This window comes from Leopardus geoffroyi, chromosome D3 (assembly GCF_018350155.1).
Source record: "Leopardus geoffroyi isolate Oge1 chromosome D3, O.geoffroyi_Oge1_pat1.0, whole genome shotgun sequence".
Lineage (NCBI taxonomy): Eukaryota > Metazoa > Chordata > Mammalia > Carnivora > Felidae > Leopardus > Leopardus geoffroyi.
The window spans coordinates 66,365,929-66,385,668 of record NC_059339.1 but is presented as its reverse complement, the minus strand read 5'-3'; the positions used below and the strand labels follow the sequence as shown (position 1 = coordinate 66,385,668).

Below are 19,740 nucleotides of genomic sequence, written 5' to 3'. Positions count from 1 at the left end.
TAAAAGGGTGCTTCTCTTCCACTGGTCACTTTAGACGTGGGTTTTCTATATACATCTACATCTCCAATAGTCATGTGGTCACTGCCTGGAAACAAAATGTCTCTTCAGCCTGTTAAGTGCAGAGTGAACTCTAGACTCTCTTCTGGTCTTAGTTTGGATTCTCCCAGAAGCAGAGCGTGAGACAAGGACTCAGGTGCAGGTGATTTAACTGGGAGGTGGTCTCAGGAAATAGGAATGAGGAATGGAGGACTGTGAGAGAGCAAAGGAGGAAAATCAATATGAGGTCCAACATCAAAGTCACCGCTGTGAGCAGTGGGGGCTCCCTTACACTGGGAATCTCCTGAGAGGCACAGGGAATGCCTCCCAGAATTGTCCAACCAAAAGATGTAAGGCTGGGCATTTATCCCTCGGGTAGGGCACGTGCAGTGGGGGCATCTATCCAATGGCTCCCCATCCTTCATTGTTGAGGATTGTCCCAGGGCCATTAAACTCCCCTAACTTTGGGCTGCATTTGAGCCATGCAAGCCAAACAGACCTCTGTGGCTTTGAAGAAGGCCCTAGAAAAGACATCAGGATGATGCACTCCCTGTGCTGCAATTGGGGGTGCCGTCAAAATGAGTCAAAGCTCACAAAGAACATCTCCCATGGCTGCAGCTGAAATCAGAGGGTGACAAGGAGGATGCGATGCAGGGCACCCAAATAGTCTACCCTGGTCTGCCCCTTGCACCTCTCCAACCCACTTCTGCCCCACAGTAAGTCCATTCTGTCACACAGTCTTCAAGGTAGTGGCCAGCCGTGAGCTAGTGAAAGGACACAGGACAGAGGGATGAGCCACCACCCTTCACCGGTACAGCAAGTCGGGGCTGAAATTACTGCTCGTTACCTTCCTTCTCCACCACCTATTCTAGATTTTCCTGCCGGCTAGTCTAGGTTGTGTGCCTGATGGGTTGGGTCAGACCCACATCCGAGGGCTCTGGGCCCTCAGTTGACTTGGCCTTGTCAGGCCACGGTTGCTGCAAGGGCCCATTTTCTGACATTGCCAGGCTTGAGTTCCAGACCTCCTCTCACCTGATGCGAGGGGAGCACTGAGAGTGGTGGTCAAAGGGACTGAGCCCACACACACACCCCCCCCCCGATTCCTGTGTATTCTAGTAACTGGGGACACAGCACCAAGGTCGGCTACATTCCGGTGACCGCGCCCAGCCTGAGCATCATCCTCGAGCTGGGGCCTTAGCTGAGCTTTTGCAAAGCAACCCATCAGTCTATGAAGCCAGATGCTTCCCGTGATTTGGTACATGCCAGACCAGTGGGTCCCATTGTCATGCACCCAATGTTGCAGCACTTCCTTTGCCATAAAACGGGCCTCTTGATCTGAGGTGATGTTACAAGGCAGCCCATGTAAATACATCGGGCACTCTGTAAACCCTCAGATTAACACTAGAGTAGGGAAAAAGCCCCAGAGGGAGGATTCGCTCCTCCTTCCAGCATGGGGGGGCCCAATGTAATCAACTTCTGGCCAGCAGCTGGCTGGTCAAGGGCTCAGGGCCTGTATCAGTCAGCAGTGGCAGTGGCCAGACCGTCCTGAGAGGGAGCTCGCACTGGTGGGCTCCTGCCTAGCCTCCATCCATCACCACGGCTACCCTGCACAGGCGCTCACCATGCAAGCCCCGGGATGGCTGAGGAGGAGGCTGACCTCCACAGGGCATCATGCTGTCCACCTGGTTGTCGAGTGCATCCTCTGTGGTGGGTGCTGACAAGCATGAGTGTGAACATAAAAGATCCACACACTTTGCGTCCACTCCCATAAAACAATCCGCACACCCCTAGCTCAGGCGTCCCTTGTTTCCCTTCTTCTTAGCACTTTCTTTTCAGGCACCTGACCAACCAAATCCCTGGCCGGTGCACAAGATACATACTCTTTTTAAAAAAAAAAATTTTTTTTTAACATTTATTTATTTTTGAGACAGAGAGACAGAGCATGAACAGGGGAGGGGCAGAGAGAGAGGGAGACACAGAATCTGAAACAGGCTTCAGGCTCTGAGCTGTCAGCACAAAGCCTGACGCGGGGCTCGAACTCACGGACCGTGAGATCATGACCTGAGCCGAAGTCGGACGCTTAACCGACCAAGCCACCCAGGCACCCCTCAAGATACATATTCTTATAAAATACACACATCTTCCACTGAACCATGTTGACTTACAGGTATAGTGCCTGAAGTTCTGCTCATGGGGACTAACCAGTAGGCACTGTCTTTCAGGGCTACCTCACCTGGGGCTTTAGTGACACCTGCAGTCCGGCTACTTCCTCCCTCGGCTGATCACAAGAAAATGCTTGGCGAGAACTGAGGGAGAGTCATCGATGCAACAGCGGGGGTGCCTTGGAGGTGGGGAAGAGGCACGTGCCGTGAGTCTATTTGCGCAGCTTGCTTGTGCCCCCCGGCCCTGCTAACGCCCGATCCTAGATGTTGCCACTTCCATCTTAGAGACGACTGCTACGGGGCCTGCCTGGATTTGTGACACGAACAGTACAAAACCCAGCTCATGATGAGAAGTTCTGAGGTCTTGGCCAAATGATGTCCCGTAGTCAGGACCCAAGAGCATTCTGGAAGCTGCTTTTCAAATGGGGACTAGAAAGCATAGTCCTGTTCCCAAACCCATAGGGTCCACGATGCACCTCCCCTACTGGGGCTTGCCAGACTCCATGCTGCATCCTTACCCACCATGAATATCTCTAGCACCACTGCACTTGCTGGCCACGTGGTCCACGCAGAGTCAGATCATTCAATGGACGGACTGGAGCAGTTATTTCCCAATATGCTAGGTATTGTGTCCCAAAGCCAAAGAGGTCCATCAAGTGCTATGTCTCCTTCCTAACGGCAGAGTACAAAGGGCAGTAACGTGTCCTCATTTTAGAGGAGTGACATGGTACACCCCAAAGCCTCTGCTACATTCTCCAAACTTGACCCCTTTTCTGCATTTCCCACTCAGTGTACAATAACCTGAGTCCCTCTCTTCCTTTCTTCCTCACTCACGTGCTCTGCACCCTTTAACCCTCTGTTGCCAAGTCCTAAAGAATCAACCGCTTACATTTATTTCTTCGTTCAGATCTTGCTTCCCTGCTCTCCTTCCCACCAACTTGATGCAGCCTTCTTCATTTACCTGTTCAACTCCCACAGGAGCTTCCTAATTGAACTCCCCATTTCCAGTCTCAATTCTCTTCTACCTCATTCACCCATTTTACCGCAAGGGAGAGCTGCTCTCATTCTGCCCCTCCACACAATACCTTAGTGCTCCCATCATTTCAGACATCCACCTTTATTGCACTGATGCTTTTAAGTGCGGGCTTGTTGAGGGTAACGTGCATGTTCTACTGGTCGAGACCAATATCCAGAAGTGTCTGTGGGATGTTAGTGAGGTGTTCAAGGCTGTTTACCGCAAGGCCACGGACCTCTGGCTTACTCCCCAGCACTCACCCCATTTCTCCCAACCAGCAGCTCATTATTAAACCACACTTGCTCTCTCTCCCTTTCATGCTTCACCTGAGCTTTGTGCCTGGAACGACACCCACCACACCCTCCACTCTACTTCCTCTGACCCCACAGTCCTTACCCGTGCTGTGAACTTAGCTCAGCTGTCACCTACAGGAGCTCTTCCCTTCCTTGTTCATTCCACCCCAACACTGGCCTAGGGAGCATTCCTTCTGTTCCCACTGCACAGAGCTCTGTCTTAGCACTTGTCAGACTTCGTGACAATGATTTGTTACACCACAGCAAGTTACTTCAGAATGAGGACTGGCCTCCAGTCACCTTCATGTCTCTGGGGACTGGCGCAGTGCTTAGCATAGAGCAAGTATGTACTTAGTGTTTGCTGAACCAGGGGAATTTGCATGGTATGGGGGTAGCAAACTGGCAGCCTACAGGCTAAATCACACCTGCAGACAAGTTCTCTTTGGCCCACACACTTCCTGGCTGAGTGAGGTCAATTAGGATTGATCCAGGTTACGGGGCTGATGACATGGAATTGGCCTCTACTCCCTTTGGCTGACCATCTGGCCAACGAGACATGTATGCAGGAAATACACCAGACCAAGAATGCAAACGACCACAGCCCCCTAGGGTGCAGTGTCCCTTACAGCTTGAAAAGTCTCTGCAACCTGTACAGAATGAGGATCAGAGCGCCTGACTTACCCTGACTCACTGCTTTTTATCCCAGGCCAAAAGGACGGGAGGGGGAGGCAGGAAGAGTGGGAGAGGTGGGTGTGGGACAGATCCACCATACTTTTATTTCTTCCTGTACCAGCACATCTACTCAGGTTGTCTATTCACCAGGTCTGACCATGGCCACTCAAGAACATACACAAATCAGAAATGTCACATTTACATTTTAAAAACCCAGATTCGGGGCGCCTGGGTGGCGCAGTCGGTTAAGCGTCCGACTTCAGCCAGGTCACGATCTCGCGGTCCGTGAGTTCGAGCCCCGCATCAGGCTCGGGGCTGATGGCTCAGAGCCTGGAGCCTGTTTCCGATTCTGTGTCTCCCTCTCTCTCTGCCCCTCCCCCGTTCATGCTCTGTCTCTCTCTGTCCCAAAAATAAATAAACGTTGAAAAAAAAAAAAATTTAAAAAAAAAAAAACAAAAAAAAAAAACCCAGATTCCCTTTTTCTCTTGAAGAAAATCCATAGATCCGGCGACATCAAGCCTGCACTCTCATGACAAGAGATGTGGCTTTCCCCTCAAAGCACAGGCTCCTTGCTCTCGGCCACAGGCCCCACTTGTCTGGCCCAATGCACCGCTTCCATCACCAGCCCTGCTTTGTTGCCATTCTGAAGTGCTCTGAATCATCCCATACTGTTATCTATCTTATTTGATTGCTGCCCCTCCCTGCCCCATGGTGTGCACACAAGTCCCCTCCTTTCACGGATGCAGAGGTTGGGATCCAGGGACGTGGCTGATGTTGGCAGGTCACACAGCTCTTTAGCAGTGAAGGCGGGACTCAAACCCAGATCTTGGGACTTTATTTTTCACCGTCCCACGCCAGTTATCACACGCTGGAACTGTTGCTAAAGTACTTCACTTGTTTCAAGAATATGCTGAAGATTTAGCCTTGCTGCTATGAAACTGTTAGTGGCCTAAAGGCTTGTTTTATTTGATCTACACACTTCCTGGCTGAGTTAACCAGACAGCTGGGGCAGTGCTGACAAGATGGAGGGCCCGGCTTGGCCTTCATTCACTTACTCCTCATGACAAGCCCCTACAGCAGGTACTATTGTCCCCATTTTATGGGTGGCACAGAGAGGTCGGGTGAATGCAAGACTGATATTCTGACGATACACTGGTTTGGTTCTATCCATTGTTTAAATGCCATACTTCAATTATATTTGGCCGACTGCCCCTGCCCTGAGCCACCTGAGTGCCTCCCCCACTGCCCTGGCCACTTTGTGGGGATCTGCAGATTAGCAATGATCCCACATGTGGCACAGCAGTCAGTGGCCATAGTACTTCCAGAGCTGACAGGCTGATGCCTAGGCCAAAAGGATTCGGACTACTTCGTGACAGTGGGTTCACGTTTAGTGTCACAAACTAATGTGCTCTGCCAAGAGCCCAAAGAGCCCATTGGTAGAATTTAGCCATCCACTATGGGGTGCGGAAGACTACTAAAGGGATGAAAGAGGACAGGTACTATCCAGCACAGCCTAAAAGCCAAGGTCCCAACACATGTTCTGCCTCAACCCCTCTAGGGAACACCAGACTCTCAGCCGAACAGTCACAGAGACTTGGAGCAGGTCACAACCAGGAGGGGTGGGGGCTGCTGCAGCAGGATCTCTGGGGGCAGGGACATGTTATGGGTAGTGAGAAACTGCCCCTACCCCCAGCTCCGGCCCTGCAGCTCACTGCCCAAAGGACGCAGCTGCGGCCACTCGGGCAGAGTGTCAGAAATGGTGTCTTAAGGTGGCCGTCAATTTTATGGTCCATGCAGGCTACCGTCCTGACCTTGCCCCAGGAGCAAGCACTCGCATTTCAGTGGGGGAACAACTGGTTTCTTTCACGATAACCTTCATCCCCTGGTGGCAGATTTGACCTACACAGAAATCTCACCAACTCTCTTCAGAGGGCAGGTCTCTCTTCCTAAAGTTGCTCTCAGGAAGCCTGCACTCAGTGAGAAAGCTGGGCATGCTTGCCTTTGATTCCTGTCACGTTGGTCTCCTAAGTCCCAGTTTCCTAACTGGGTTGCAACTTACCTAAATTTGCCCATTCTGGATACTTCCTGTAAATTAAAGAATATGTGAGCTTTTGTGACTGGCTTTTGTAACTTCTTTCATTTGACAGGTCTTCAAGGTTCATCCACATAGGACACTGCATCAGGGCTTCATTCCTATTTATGGCTGAATAATACTCAACTGTACAGCTAGATGACACTTTGCTTATCCATTCATCTGCTGGTGGCCATTTGGATTGTTGCCCTTTCGGCTACTATGAACAATGGTGCTGTTAATACTTGGGTACCAGTTTTCGTGGGGACTTAGGTGTTCATTTCTTTCGGGTGTATACTTAGCATAGGAGTGGCTGAGTCATGTGACAACTTTTAACAGTCAACCCATTTTCCAAAGTGGATGCACCACTTTACATTCCTACCAGCAATGTAGGAGAGTTCTTTCTGATTTCTCTGCATCTTCATGTTATTATTATTTTTTTAATGATTATTTTGAGGGGGCGGGGAGGGCAGAGAGAGAATACCAAGCAGGCTCTGTGCTGCCAGCATGAAGCCCGACACAGGGCTTGATCTCCTGAACTGTGAGATCATGACCTGAGCCAAAGCCAGATGCTCAACCAACTGAGCCATCCAGATGTCCCTCTCACTGTGGTTTTGAGGTGCATTTCCCTGATGATTAATGATATTTAACATGTTTTCATGTGTTAATGAACCAACTATATGTCTCTCTTGGAGACATATCTATTCAGATCCTTTGTCCATTTATTAATTTGTTTCTCTTTATATTATTGACTTGTAAGAGCTCTTTATTTATTCTAGATACAAGTCCCTTACCAGATAAAGGTTTGCAAATAGTTTCTCCCATTCTGTGAATTGTTGTTTTGCTTTCTTGATGGTGTCCTCTGAAGCATAAAATTTACCAGTTTTATTTGTTTGTTGTTGCTTGTACTTTTGGTGACATATACAAAAAGTGTTGAGAGGAAAAAAAAAAGTGTTGAGGACATCTAAAAGGAATTCAGCTTCAGATCTTACCCATGCCCACTAGTATCATCTGGGAAGTCATAAAAAGCTTTTGTTCTTTCTACTTGAGACAAAGAAAATTTAATTTTATTATGAAATATTTAAGATATACATAAAAGTGTAAAGAACATATACCTGTGTCCCCCCTTTACCCAACTTAAGAAATTTTGCCCATAAAGTTGAAGTCCCTGTGTCCCCTCCTTCCCTTCTGGCAGTAACCATTACCCTGAATTTGGTATTTATTATTCTCATGAATTTCTTTATACTCTTACTGCACGTGTATGCATCTTTTATCAAAATATGGTATTTTTTAAGCTTCATATAAGCAGCATCATGTAACACATATTCTGAAATTTGCTTTTTCTCCACTCCACACTGATTTAACTATGTTGATAAAACTGCTCTATGAACAGAGATCTAGTTCATTAATTTCCACAGTGACTAAACATTGTATAAATACACTGTTTGTCCATCCCATAGATGAACATCCATGTTGAAATAGCCAAAAACTGGGGAAAATGACACTAAAAATTTTTGAACACATGAGACAGCTTCTCTAGAACCATGGCTTTCCTTATCTTTTTTACTGCAACCCACAGTAAAAGAAATACATCTTATATCTTGACCCTATACAGACATATATTTGTGTGTAGGTGTGATCAGCATGTAACAAAAGCTTCATATAAGAATACTATCTGTTAACTGCTGTGTTGTTATATTCCCTTAAATAAACAAAAGATGGCTTACAGACACTAAATTGATTTCATGACTTCCCTGTATAGGTTTTCAACATGGTTTAAAACCTGTTCAAGAGAATAGCCCAAGGAGTGAATTTTGTGGGTCCTGACATGTCTTAGCTCAGGATGCTATAGCAAAATACTACAGAGTGGGTGGCTTAAATAACAAACATTTTTTCTCACAGTTCTGGAGGCTGGACATCCAAGACCAGGGTACTAAACATGGTCAGATTCAGCTAAGAGCCTTCTTCCTGCATACAGACAGCTAGCTGCCTTCTTACTGTGTCCTCTAGCATGCAAAGCTCAGGTCTCCTGTCTTCTTATAAGAGCACTAATCCTATCATGGGCACTTCCCTATTATCTAAACTTAATTACTGCCCAAGGGCTCCATCTCCAAACATCAGACTGGGGAGCAGGGTTTCAACATATGAATTGGGGGGTGGGGGGGAACACAAACATTCAGTCCATACATGAGGCATACACATATTCAGCTTTACTAGACAACTCCACTGTTTTCCAAAGTAGCCGTAGCAAATTATGCTTGCACAAAAAGACAGGTTGTCACTGTTCTGCCTCCTGGTTGGATTTAAATGTACTCCTGATTTGCCTACATGAAATAGCATCCTGTAAAGTTTGTGTTTCCATAATTAGTGGTGCGCCCAAGCATCTTTCCTGTTTACTGGCCATCTGTATTTTCCTGTTCCACCAACTATGAGACAGGGAATCTATCCGTGGAAAGAGAATCAATCAAACATTACCTTCTCAGGAAAACTTCCAATTCTTCTCAGGCCAGAGCAAAGTAGAATCAACAGCAAAAAGAATAAAGGAAAACTAGGTGGAGAAAAGACGTTTTGTTTTTCTTAGAGCTAAAAGCCCTAATTTGGCCCACAGGAAAAACCTGCTCTTGCAAAGTCTAGCCATGCAAATCTGGGTAAGTTGTTATTCTTCTGTTCTCGGTCTTCCAATCTGCAAAATTAGGATAACAATCTGTACCACTTCTTACTCCCATGTGGAAATTCTGAACTAAACATTCTTTTAAAACTTTGAAAACTAAGAGTTTGTAGAAAGTCAAGGTTCTATAGTGTTAGTCATCCAGTGCCTTCCAAAAGCCTCAGTAAGATGATGGAACCATAGTCCTTTGAACAGCTTCCTAGAATGAGCTGCTGCCCTGAATTCTTGCCTGAGAAGCCCGACAATTCCACAGAACATCAAATTATTACCTAAAATAATACAGTCCTACCTTTCAGTCTCAGAAAAGAGATCTAAAAAATTCTTCATTTTATAGGTGCGGAAGTTAACTCCCCTTGGTCAGATGGCCTTTCTGGGGTCTCCTAGTCTCTGGTTCAGGCTTTTCATACACTAGCCACCACACCCTCTGGTCGAATGGCCCTTGTGCTGCAGATGCCAAGATCCATCCTACCGTCGGACTTGCCTGCTTGCGTCAGACTCCATTACAGGAGTGAGGGTTCAACAGTGAACAATACTCCACACCTTCCTGCTCTCAGGAGGGAGCCATCATGGAAAGGAAACAGAAACTGCAGGTGTCAATTATCAAAAGCACAAAAGAAAAAGCTGGTTATCATAGAGCTTCTTTCACCAAAGAATAAGAAGCTGGACCGATACAATTTACAAGCAAGGGGCCATGATCTATGAGATCACGTGGATTGTTGCTGCCATATCCCCCTTCTGAGGTTTGACTCCACAGCCGGCACTCGTTCTGACCCTTCACTCACCCACCCCACACCAAATGGGATCTCAAGGCTAGGCGGAAACAAAGAAACAGTGAATGCTCTTCACAACAGCAGTGCTGAACTGAACAGCAAATGGGTGCTCTTTCCACATCACTATAATGCGTACAATCATCATTTGCATCTTTGTCTGAACTAACTGTTCCTTCCAGTATTTTCGATTGCCGCCTTCTGCTCCAAGTGGATTCTCCCAGCCAAAGCTCCACGGTAGCCCAGGAACTTCTCAGATTCTGTGACTCGGTGCTCTCAAACATGGAGTCAAGGAAGTCAAGAAAATCATACCTACCAATGACCCAGGAAGATCACTCCTTCATAGATCAGTAATGTAGTTAAGACAAGTCCTAGAAGAAATTCACTTTACTTCGGCTGCAAAATTGGAGCTGAAGAGAGATATGCATATATTTGGTCAAAGACTTATCTAGAATTTTTCTCCAGAGTGAAGTTATAAATAGCTGCCACCTACCATGAAAAACATACCAATAAGGCAAGGCAAGGCCAAAAGCTAGCCAAGAACAAAAGAAGGAAGGCAGAATGAGAGTAAGTACTTAGCCACAAATTATTTTACCTACTCGTTCTACAAATGCAGCATCGAAGGGCAAAAAGGTTAAAAGCAAGGGCCTAGATAAACAATTTTCTTCTAGAGTCCAAGAAAAGAAGAGTTTCTCACAGGCACTACTACATCTAAGTCTCAGATACAAGGTAGTACAACAGAACCATTCCAAAAACCTGAAAACATTTCCCCGACTGTTCACAGTGTATTTTCTAATTGTTACCAGGCCCCTTTCCAGTGCAAGTAGAACTAAAAAAATTCTTGAGGAACAATAAGAGATCCAGAAGTGGTATTTTAGGAAATAAAGGCCTCATTCTCCCCACCTCCCCATTCCCCTTTACATGAAGATAAGTTACAAAAGTCATGAGATGCTAATATGGAAGTTCCTCTCATTTGTAGAACCAAATAATGAAACCAGAAAGTAGAATCAAATTAAAAGAAAAGTTCTTTAGGCTGTTTTTGAAACACCATACATTTGATTCAATGTTCAACCACGTACAAGGTACATACAGTCACGGCGCCCTGTCCTGGTGCACTGGTCTCTTGAGAAGTTAACTGTCAGCTGACCTTCAGTTCCCAGGAGCAAAGGTGCCTAGCACTAGGAGGCTTTCTGCTCTCTTTAGAATCTCACTGGTCCTAGCTGGAAAGGGATGCAGGGGCTACAGGACAGCCAGAGCAAAGCTACTTTTATCGAGAGCTAACACCAACGGTCACTTGCAAAATATCTGGGGAGTAGGGCACAGCTACTGCTTGGAAAAAGTTGGCACATCGATAAGATCTGTTAACAAAATATAATCCGCTTTCACATCCAAAAGCTAACTTAGGAGCTGCTCCAGGCACCATCTAATTAACTGAAGCAGATAGAAAAAAAATCCTCAGAAATTATGATTGTTTAAATACACTCTATTTTATTTTGTCTTAAAATAGTTTAACCTTTATGCTACAGACTTATTTCAAAAAACAGAAAATCTTATCTTGCACCAAAAAATATATATATAACACTCTGTTTTATTATTATTTTTTCTCCAAAGACCATTAAATACTAAATGGAAACAAAAACTAAATAATGAATGTAAAGAAGAACCAAATTTTGTTTTAAAAACTAGAGTTGCACATTTTAAAACATTAATTCTAAGCAATGATTTGTCGTCACTGCATCAAGTCCACACTCACACTCCAGCAACAGCAGATCTGTTAACCACCAAGTGCATTGGTTCCTAGCCATACAATGGCTAACATTTCATTTTCATGGTAAGAGGAGCAAAAGGCTTCATATGACCTTTGTACTCTTTAAAAAACAAAACAAAACAAAACAACAACAAAAATATTTCCTAGTTATCCAGTGATTTCTCTTTTAAGATCACTACCCTTTAAAATTTGTTAAAAGAATAAGAAGTATGTAGTGTTTTAAATAAAATGAAAAATACAACAGCAATGGACTAAAATACGTGATTATTTTAAACAAACAGTGCACAATCTGAGGAAGTTTGGTTAGGGCGCAATCATTTTTATATATACATGGAAGTCACATCATACACATACTGGAAAACAGAGATTAGGGGGCTCATTGCATTTAAAAAAAGAGTTTAAACTAAAAGACAACATTGTGTCCCCAGCTCTTTCAAAAACTTTGTGACACAGTATAAAAAGCAGGCAACAAATTCATTTTGAAGTTACCTATGGTGGTGCTATTCTGCTAAAAGGAACAGTGAACAATGGACTAAGTTAGAAAATCAGACAGTTCATATTCACAACTGATGATGATAAAAGCAGAATTTATGCAATGCTCAACTGTAATAAATCCTGGAGTCCACTCAGTCTGGCCCCTTCCATCAGAATGGAAAGACAACTACTGGTGAGTAGATGTATACGCTCTAGGGCAGCCAGGATGACCTGAGAGCTAGTTACTGCTCTGTGGTTTCACACTGGAGGGGAGGGGAGGGAGGAGCTTAACTAAATTGGTGCCACAATCCAACCCGTGACCCAAGTGCACCACTTGAGCAGAGACACTACTTTGAATAATGTTCTGTGGAGCATAAAGAAGTACTGATGCTACCAAATGCCAACACTTTAGTTAAAAAACAATTCCTTTAAAAGAAATTTCAAATGTCATTGGACTTGTTTCCCACAGAATTCTATCAGTAAAATACCTTGCCAGAAGCCACACCCTCACTCTTCTGGATCTGGCAATGAAAGAAGAGCTCAAACAGTCTCTCTACAGTTAGTAGGTGGAAAAATCCCAACCCTGTAGGGGGAAAAAAGCTGAGTGTTTCTACCATCCCTCTCTCTCCCCTTTTTGCATGTTAACTTCTAAATCGCTGTTCTGGCAACCAGTCGGGTAGTCAGGATGCTGAAACAGGGGCAGGTGTGGGAAAAGTGCAACCTGGTGTAAAAACACAAGGCCACAGCGCTCTGCTCCCAATCCACTGTGCATATAGCACACCAGAAGAATTCTCTTTAGAAGATGACTATTGGGGGCTAAAGAAAGTGTGTCATGGGAAATCACCTGCTGTGTGGAATCAAACAAAACACACTATTAACATAAGAATAGGTAATGCGAAAACATTCTTTAAAATGGGGCTCTGCCCTGATACTGGGGAAAAAATAAGCTGCAAAAACTTCAAGTCATATAATCCACTCTATTCTTGTCCCAATGATTTTCCTGGAAAACACAGACCAGAAATTGTACATTTCTGCTTTGTCTAGCATTTTAATTCAAGTCAAAAACAATGTGTAACAGTAAAATTCAATAAATTAATCCTAAAGTAAAATGTGAAGGTCCAAGGATACACCAGTAGTGAATCTGCAGAAGGTCCTATTTAGCTCTGGCCTCTGGATCTTTGGTTTTTGTCTAGAACTGTGGCCATGTGAGAGATCTGATATATGAGGTGCTAAAACTTGAGGTTCATGATCTTTTAAAAGCCTGATTAAAACTAGATTGGCAGAAAAATATTAGTTGATGAAGAACAGAGGCCAGATCAAATGAGACGCTACCAGAGAAGACCAAAGAACACATGCTCATACCCACTCCCATGGAAGAGGTATATGGAATAACTAAAGCAGCAGGAAGAAGGGTAAAGGGATAAATGAGTCTTTATAGAAAAACTGGAGAAAAGGCCAGGCAGGTGGAGCCAGGCAGACTCTGACGCATGCGCTCGCAAGGGTGTCCCATTTGTCTCGGTGGCCACGCCACACCTACCCTGCACAGTACCATGTGCAGAACAGGCGCTTGGTACATTTAGTATGTCCACTAAATGACAACTGAAAATGGTACTTCTCGTGCTCTTAAGGAAGAGCCACCAAGGCATTTGGGGAGGGAGGCAAGGGCTACAGCAATGTTATATAGTAAATATGGAAACAACAACAACAAAAAGCAAACAAAAACCATGGAAAAACAAAAAGATGAGGTCTTCTAAGCCAATAGTACTTCACTCCTCCCCGTGCACAGTACATAGTGTTCTAACTAGGTATTGCTTGTAAAAGAATTCACTAGTAACTACAACATGTTATAGGAAAAAAGGTAGTAACTAATGCCACAAAACTCCAACACTGGCATTTCCTGAATTCCCTGAAGCTCCTAACCACCCTTTGCTTATTTAGATACTGTAAAACCTACAGTGTCATTTATGTGCTTTGCATCTGGTTTCTTATGGTTCATTTTGATTTTTCCACTTTTAGATGGTAGAGGAGAAAAATACCCAAATATAGCATCAGGTCTATTTCAGCTCAAGCGTTACTTAAAACAGTTGTTGTACACCCTTTACAGAGAGACCAGCTATGAAAGAAGGCACTGCCTTCTCAGACTTGTAAGTGCCCACAGTCTTAGAGACGAAGACAACTTTTCATATTCTACTTAAGTAATAGGTTTCTGTGTTCTCCTGTTATGTAAACAAACCAGGAAAAAAAAGCTGAGGGACAGATTTTCTTACTGATCTCTCAATGCTCTCCTTACATGCCCAGAAAACCTCATGGGTATCTAACTGAAATGCCTCTGCCCCAAAAGGAGACATTTTCCAAAAAATTATGAATTATTGCAACAAGGAGACCAACTAAGTCACCTTAGCAGTATTTATAAACACAAAGGGGCATATCAATTATTTGTGCTGTGGGAAATCAGCCAGGAGCAAAATCAGGAAAGAAGGCAGAAGACTCAAGCTAAAAGAAAAGTAATACTTCTGTCTTCTATTTTTAAGGACAGGTTTTCAAATGCACATGCCCTACTAGGTGCCAATAAGGACCTGACTAAATGTGTGCAAATGCCCTAAGGTAGGAGTGCCAATGGGTGGGCTGACAGTGGTCAAGGCTAGATATTAATTTTATTACACAGAAAAATAAATACAAGATTCAAAAACTGAAATCCATTTCACCTGGTAGTTAAAATATTATTCTAAAAGGAAGGCAGAGTTTCCTAAGATTGAAAGTCACCAAGTAAAATGAAGTTGTCTAAGTTGTCTAATAAAATTCATCATTCTCCTATTCCTACTGAGGGAAAGAAGAAATTCTTTTCTCTGTGCTAAGTTATTTTCCTAAGTGACTTCTTTTAATTAAAAAAAAAAAAAAAAAAAAAAGGAAGGGGGGGCAATTTTCCATGAGTTGGGATTATACAAATGCCACAAACAGCTTCTGAGGCTGAAGCTATGACAATGAACTTCCATGTCACAAAGAGGAGGAGGAAAAGGAAGGGAACAGTGCAGAGGAGACACAGTGACATCGTATTACAGTAGGTATTTACGTCTGCTATCCTCATCCAAGGTAAGATCAACAACCTCCGCAGGTGAAGCCCAAGTCTGCTGGGGAGTCACAGCAGTCCATGACTGTGTTTGCCGGGTGCTGACATACTGCGTGCCCGAGCCATGCTTCCATGAAGAAACACTCTGAATCACACCTCCTCGAGGATGAACACACCTGCAATTGAAACGAAGAATAAAAGTATAAGCACGATTAATCCCACTGTAGGAAAAATATAAGGCAATATGGCTTCACTAGCACTGAATGATACCTTCACAAAGATAAGCCTATATGAGTCTGTGAAATGTGAGTCTGTGAAACTTCCAACCAATATCCTTCCCTTTTTCCTATTTGTCTCCCTCCTTGCCTTTTGTCAAGTTTAGTCTAAAAGTGTCAGAAACTCCTGAGTTATGTCTAGATCTGTTACTGACAATGCATAGGTAACATGATGTTTCTCTGAACACATTTAAACCTCTGGGGTCTTCAGGACAGGGCAGAATACGAATCCAGAGCAAAACTGGCATACCCAAACAATCTAATCTAACCAAACGACATGGTAAGAAATGTAAGTACAAGCTGTTTTAAAATAAGTCCTATGCCATACTGGGAAGAATACCTTCAAAGACAGTAATAGTAAGACTCTTTTACAGATTGGATTTCTAGAAGTCTGTAAGTACTAGGTCATGCATAAAGGATCAATTTTCCTTATCCTGACGGTCACAACAGAACACTTGGCTCATCCATCTGAAATGCTTACGTGCTTTAGTTCAGTGAAAGTAGCAAGGTTGAAGTACTCAGTTAAGGTTCTTTAAAAGTGCTTTATCAGAGGGACAGAACTGCCTTGGTGATAAATCTCACCAAAAGTTCACTGGAAGAAAAAGGTTTCGAAACACTGACATAATGAATTCCACATTCCAGTCAAATGATAAAACTGAGCCTCCAGGATGAATCACTGAGTAACTGGATTCAGATGAGAGGAACGCAGGCACTCAAGCTATCATTGCTACTTTTGTTCTCACATCCATCACATCCCTATGTAATATATGTAAGAAGTGACAGCTGGCAGGATTCTAGTCACATTAACTACTACAGTGGATCTTGAACAGCTGTTTAACAACCTGTGTACAATAAGCGATGCTGGGTCACTTGAGAATTCCAGCTTTGATACACTGCTACCTGCACTGCCAGGTTCAAAAGAACATTAGGGTAACAATGGACAAATTTTAGCTGCAGAACTGCCCAAGGACCCCTAAGCTCCTGGAAAGAGGTCCTGTTCTTACAAAGGTAGCTTGAAAACTACTCCCTTACCGAGTGAGGTGCCGAAAAACAGACCCCTCAGGGCCAGAGCAGAGCAGGGGGCAGAAGGTAGATTTGTTACCGTACCAGAGGCCCATCATCTGTTGAGAATGGGCTAAGTAGCTACTAGCCCAGAGGCTACTATGTTTTCAAAGATTAGCCAGTGAAAAGCATTAAAATAGGAGACATAAAGTCCAAAGGCTAATCCAGATCTGTCCAACGCATTAAGTACACTCAGATGGAAGTGATCATGTAATCACAGAAGAATGTCAGCCAAAGGAGTCCATTCAATGTTTACAGAAACAGTTTTGATGACTGATGGCACTAGAATACTGTTTCTTAAGCAGTCTCACCTCATTGGACAATCCCAACAGACCTATGAGGTAGATGTGGAAGTTACTATCCATACTCAATCGAAAGCAAAACGGAGGATTAAAGCGGTTACATGATTTGCCCAGGGTCACACTGCATGAAAGTGGTGGGCCAAGGAGCTTCAAGCCAGGTCTGATGTGGAGTCCAATGCTTTTCACAACATCATGCTGTCACTTCACAAATGTGTATGTTAAGTTAGGTAAGGCAAAACACAGTGAGAGTCAGCAGAGTGCAAAGATAGGCCCAGATTAACGACTTAAATAAAGTTCTTCAATAATTCAAAAGCTCATCTGTACAAGTACTAATTAAAGTAATCGTAGCTAGAAATTTAGTAGAATTCTGAATGACTACAGAGAGAATCGATGTCATCTTTGGCAGAATTCCTAGAAATACTTCTGAAATAAAAGAGGTATTTAGTCCCAACTGTTACTCTACACTGCTCCCTAAGTAATCATACAAGGGATTGACTTTAAAAGGGATCTGAGCCAATCTGCTCATTTTACAGAAGAGAAAACCAAGGCCAAAAGGCAACTGTCCAGGGTCTGAAGCAAGGTAAGCACAGAACCCAAACAAAACGAGGTCTCCGGCAGGGAGTTTATTTTCCACTAAGTAACTATGCCTTCCTCAGACTAGAGCTGAAGTACTGTACTGTGTCTGGTTGTAAGGAGCACTGCTTAGCCCCTGGGAATCATTACAGCAAAGCAGATTCTAGAAGGTACTGATACTATACAAGAGTGAGAGGTGTAGACCCACTATTTACTACTGGGGAATGATGGATAGAGGGAGAATAAGGAGATGAGGCACTTCAACTATCTAAATTGGATCACTTCTGTAGTTATGTTACAAATGATTCCAGTTACTGGAAACTACTTTAAGTACTGGACTACTTGAAGCAAAAAACAGAATTTGTTGGAAAGACACTTGAGGACCTCAAAGAACCTAAGGATGATGGGATAACTAGGCCTCATTCACTGGACTCAAGCCCCAACCTCTCAATCTGTTTCTCTTATTTCAAAATTTTAGATTCTCTGGAGAATGTGATGATTCCATCTTTAGTCAAAAGTTCTCCTGGCTCCTATTTAACTGTAACTAGAAGGTCAATTCCCAAAGAAGGGAGAATCGCCATGGAAGAAGGTGGCTACTCCATCTTGTACAGAGATCTCAAGAGCAGACTAACAACCATCAATCAGTTTACACAGGGAAGCTTTAGGTGATCATGACTATGCAACAATTACAACTACTATCAAATGGAATCAACTTCCTTTTACGCTTTCAAGCAAGTGCTGGGACATCTATCAGGAATACGAAAGTATTCTAAGAAGACTTCTAAGGTTATCATTGAGTTTAAAATTTTTAAGAATACAGGCAAAACTCTCTTTTTAGAAGTCACGCGGTGCAGTGGTGGGAAGGCTCTGACAAGAAGATGGTGCAAGAGGGACTTCTGTTTTTTGTTTTTGTTGTGTTGTTTTGTTTTGAGAGAGAGCAAGCAAGCCAGACAGCAAGCACAAGTGGGGAAGTGGGGTAGGAGGGGCAGAGAGAGGGAGACAGATGATCCCAAGCAGGCTCTGCCCTGTGAGCACAGAGCCCCATGTGGGACTCGAACTCACGAACCGTGAGATCACGACCTGAGCAGAAATCAAGAGTTAGCTGCTTAACTGACTGAAACATCTACGTACCCCGAGACTTCTGTTTCTTGATCAGAGTGCTAGTTACCGGAGTATGGGCAGTTTGTAAAAACTAAAGTGTACATTTATGACTTTTCTAAGTGTGTTAAAGTCAATAAAACACTCAAAATTTTTTATGATTTAATGACCTCAATCATCTTAAATAAAATGGTAGCTAAGAGATGGATGAGGCCAGAACAAGGCTTTTAACACATTCCCTTTTTATTTTTTATTTATTTATTTTTTTTTAATTTTTTTTTAACGTTTATTTATTTTTGAGATAGAGAGAGACAGAGCATAAACGGGGGAGGGTCAGAGAGAGGGAGACACAGAATCTGAAACAGGCTCCAGGCTCTGAGCCATCAGCCCAGAGCCTGACGCGGGGCTCGAACTCACAGACCGCGAGATCGTGACCTGAGCTGAAGTCGGACGCTTAACCGACTGAGCCACCCAGGCGCCCCATCACATTCCCTTTTTAAATACACAGCAAAAGGACTCATGTTGGTAAACAAAGAGTGCTGGAGAAACATTTCAACTGTTTTATAAGACAGTGTACATTATAGATCAACTTATACCAGATAGGGAAAGGTTTCAGGAGGAAAAGGGACCAGAACAATTGTTATAAGCCCTACAGAGATGCCCTATAAAAACAGAAGTGAGAGACTCAAAATTTTGTTAATCTATGCACATAAAATATACAGTTTCAGGTATTAACACATACCCTTTCCCTGTATGATGAAAGACACGGAGTGGGAACATACTCAGCTGTTTTTAAGTTTGTTTGTTTATTTTGAGAGACAGTGAGTGAACAAGCGGGAGAGGGGCAGAGAGAAGGGGAGGGGAGAGAAACCCAAGCAAGATCCATGCTATCAGTGCAGAGCCCAATGTAGAGCTCAACCCCATGAACTGTGAGATCATGACCCAGGCAGAAATAAAAAGTTGAATGCTTAACCCACTGAGCCACCCAGGAGTCCCATACTCAGCTGTTTTTTTAATTCATCCAAACTAATTCTAGTGTAGATACAGGCTTTGTTTTCACAAAGCATTTAATCTGCATATGATTGACAATAGGTACAAAACATAATCTAGAGTCATATTTTGAGTCCTATATTCAAGAAAATGCTTAGGACTCACTTCCCCCCAAAAAACCTACTTTATAAACAGTAAGTTTTGATAGAAGAATTTCCTGCTCTTCATATACTGAAACCAATAAAGGAGAGACTTTACAGTGGAAAAGAAAAAAGAGAGAAAGAGGGCAGGCTCTCATGGTCAGCTTTAATACAGTTCATTTACTATCCTACGAAAACAACATTAAATATTAATCATTTTTGCTCTCATTTACAGAGCCTGAACGTGACCTCTTAGATAACATTCCTACTTATTTTTCCTAGCTAAAGATGAAGTGAATCTTCATGG

At 43.6% G+C, this 19,740-nt stretch overlaps 1 protein-coding gene across 6 annotated transcripts in view; it reads right to left on the bottom strand.

The window, feature by feature from the left end:
- Nucleotides 1-11,699: 11,699 nt before the first annotated feature.
- CD3H18orf25 (chromosome D3 C18orf25 homolog) overlaps nt 11,700-19,740 on the bottom strand; it is an 85,773-nt gene continuing 77,732 nt past the window's right edge. For 4 of the 6 annotated variants that reach the window (XM_045459582.1, XM_045459581.1, XM_045459585.1 and 1 more), the window contains one exon: nt 11,700-15,169. In XM_045459582.1, the coding sequence (XP_045315538.1) occupies nt 14,980-15,169 (190 nt within the window). In that variant the 3' untranslated portion in view covers nt 11,700-14,979. The remainder of the gene's footprint in view (nt 15,170-19,740) is intronic. The other 2 variants (XM_045459584.1, XM_045459583.1) reach the window with 1 other exon arrangement.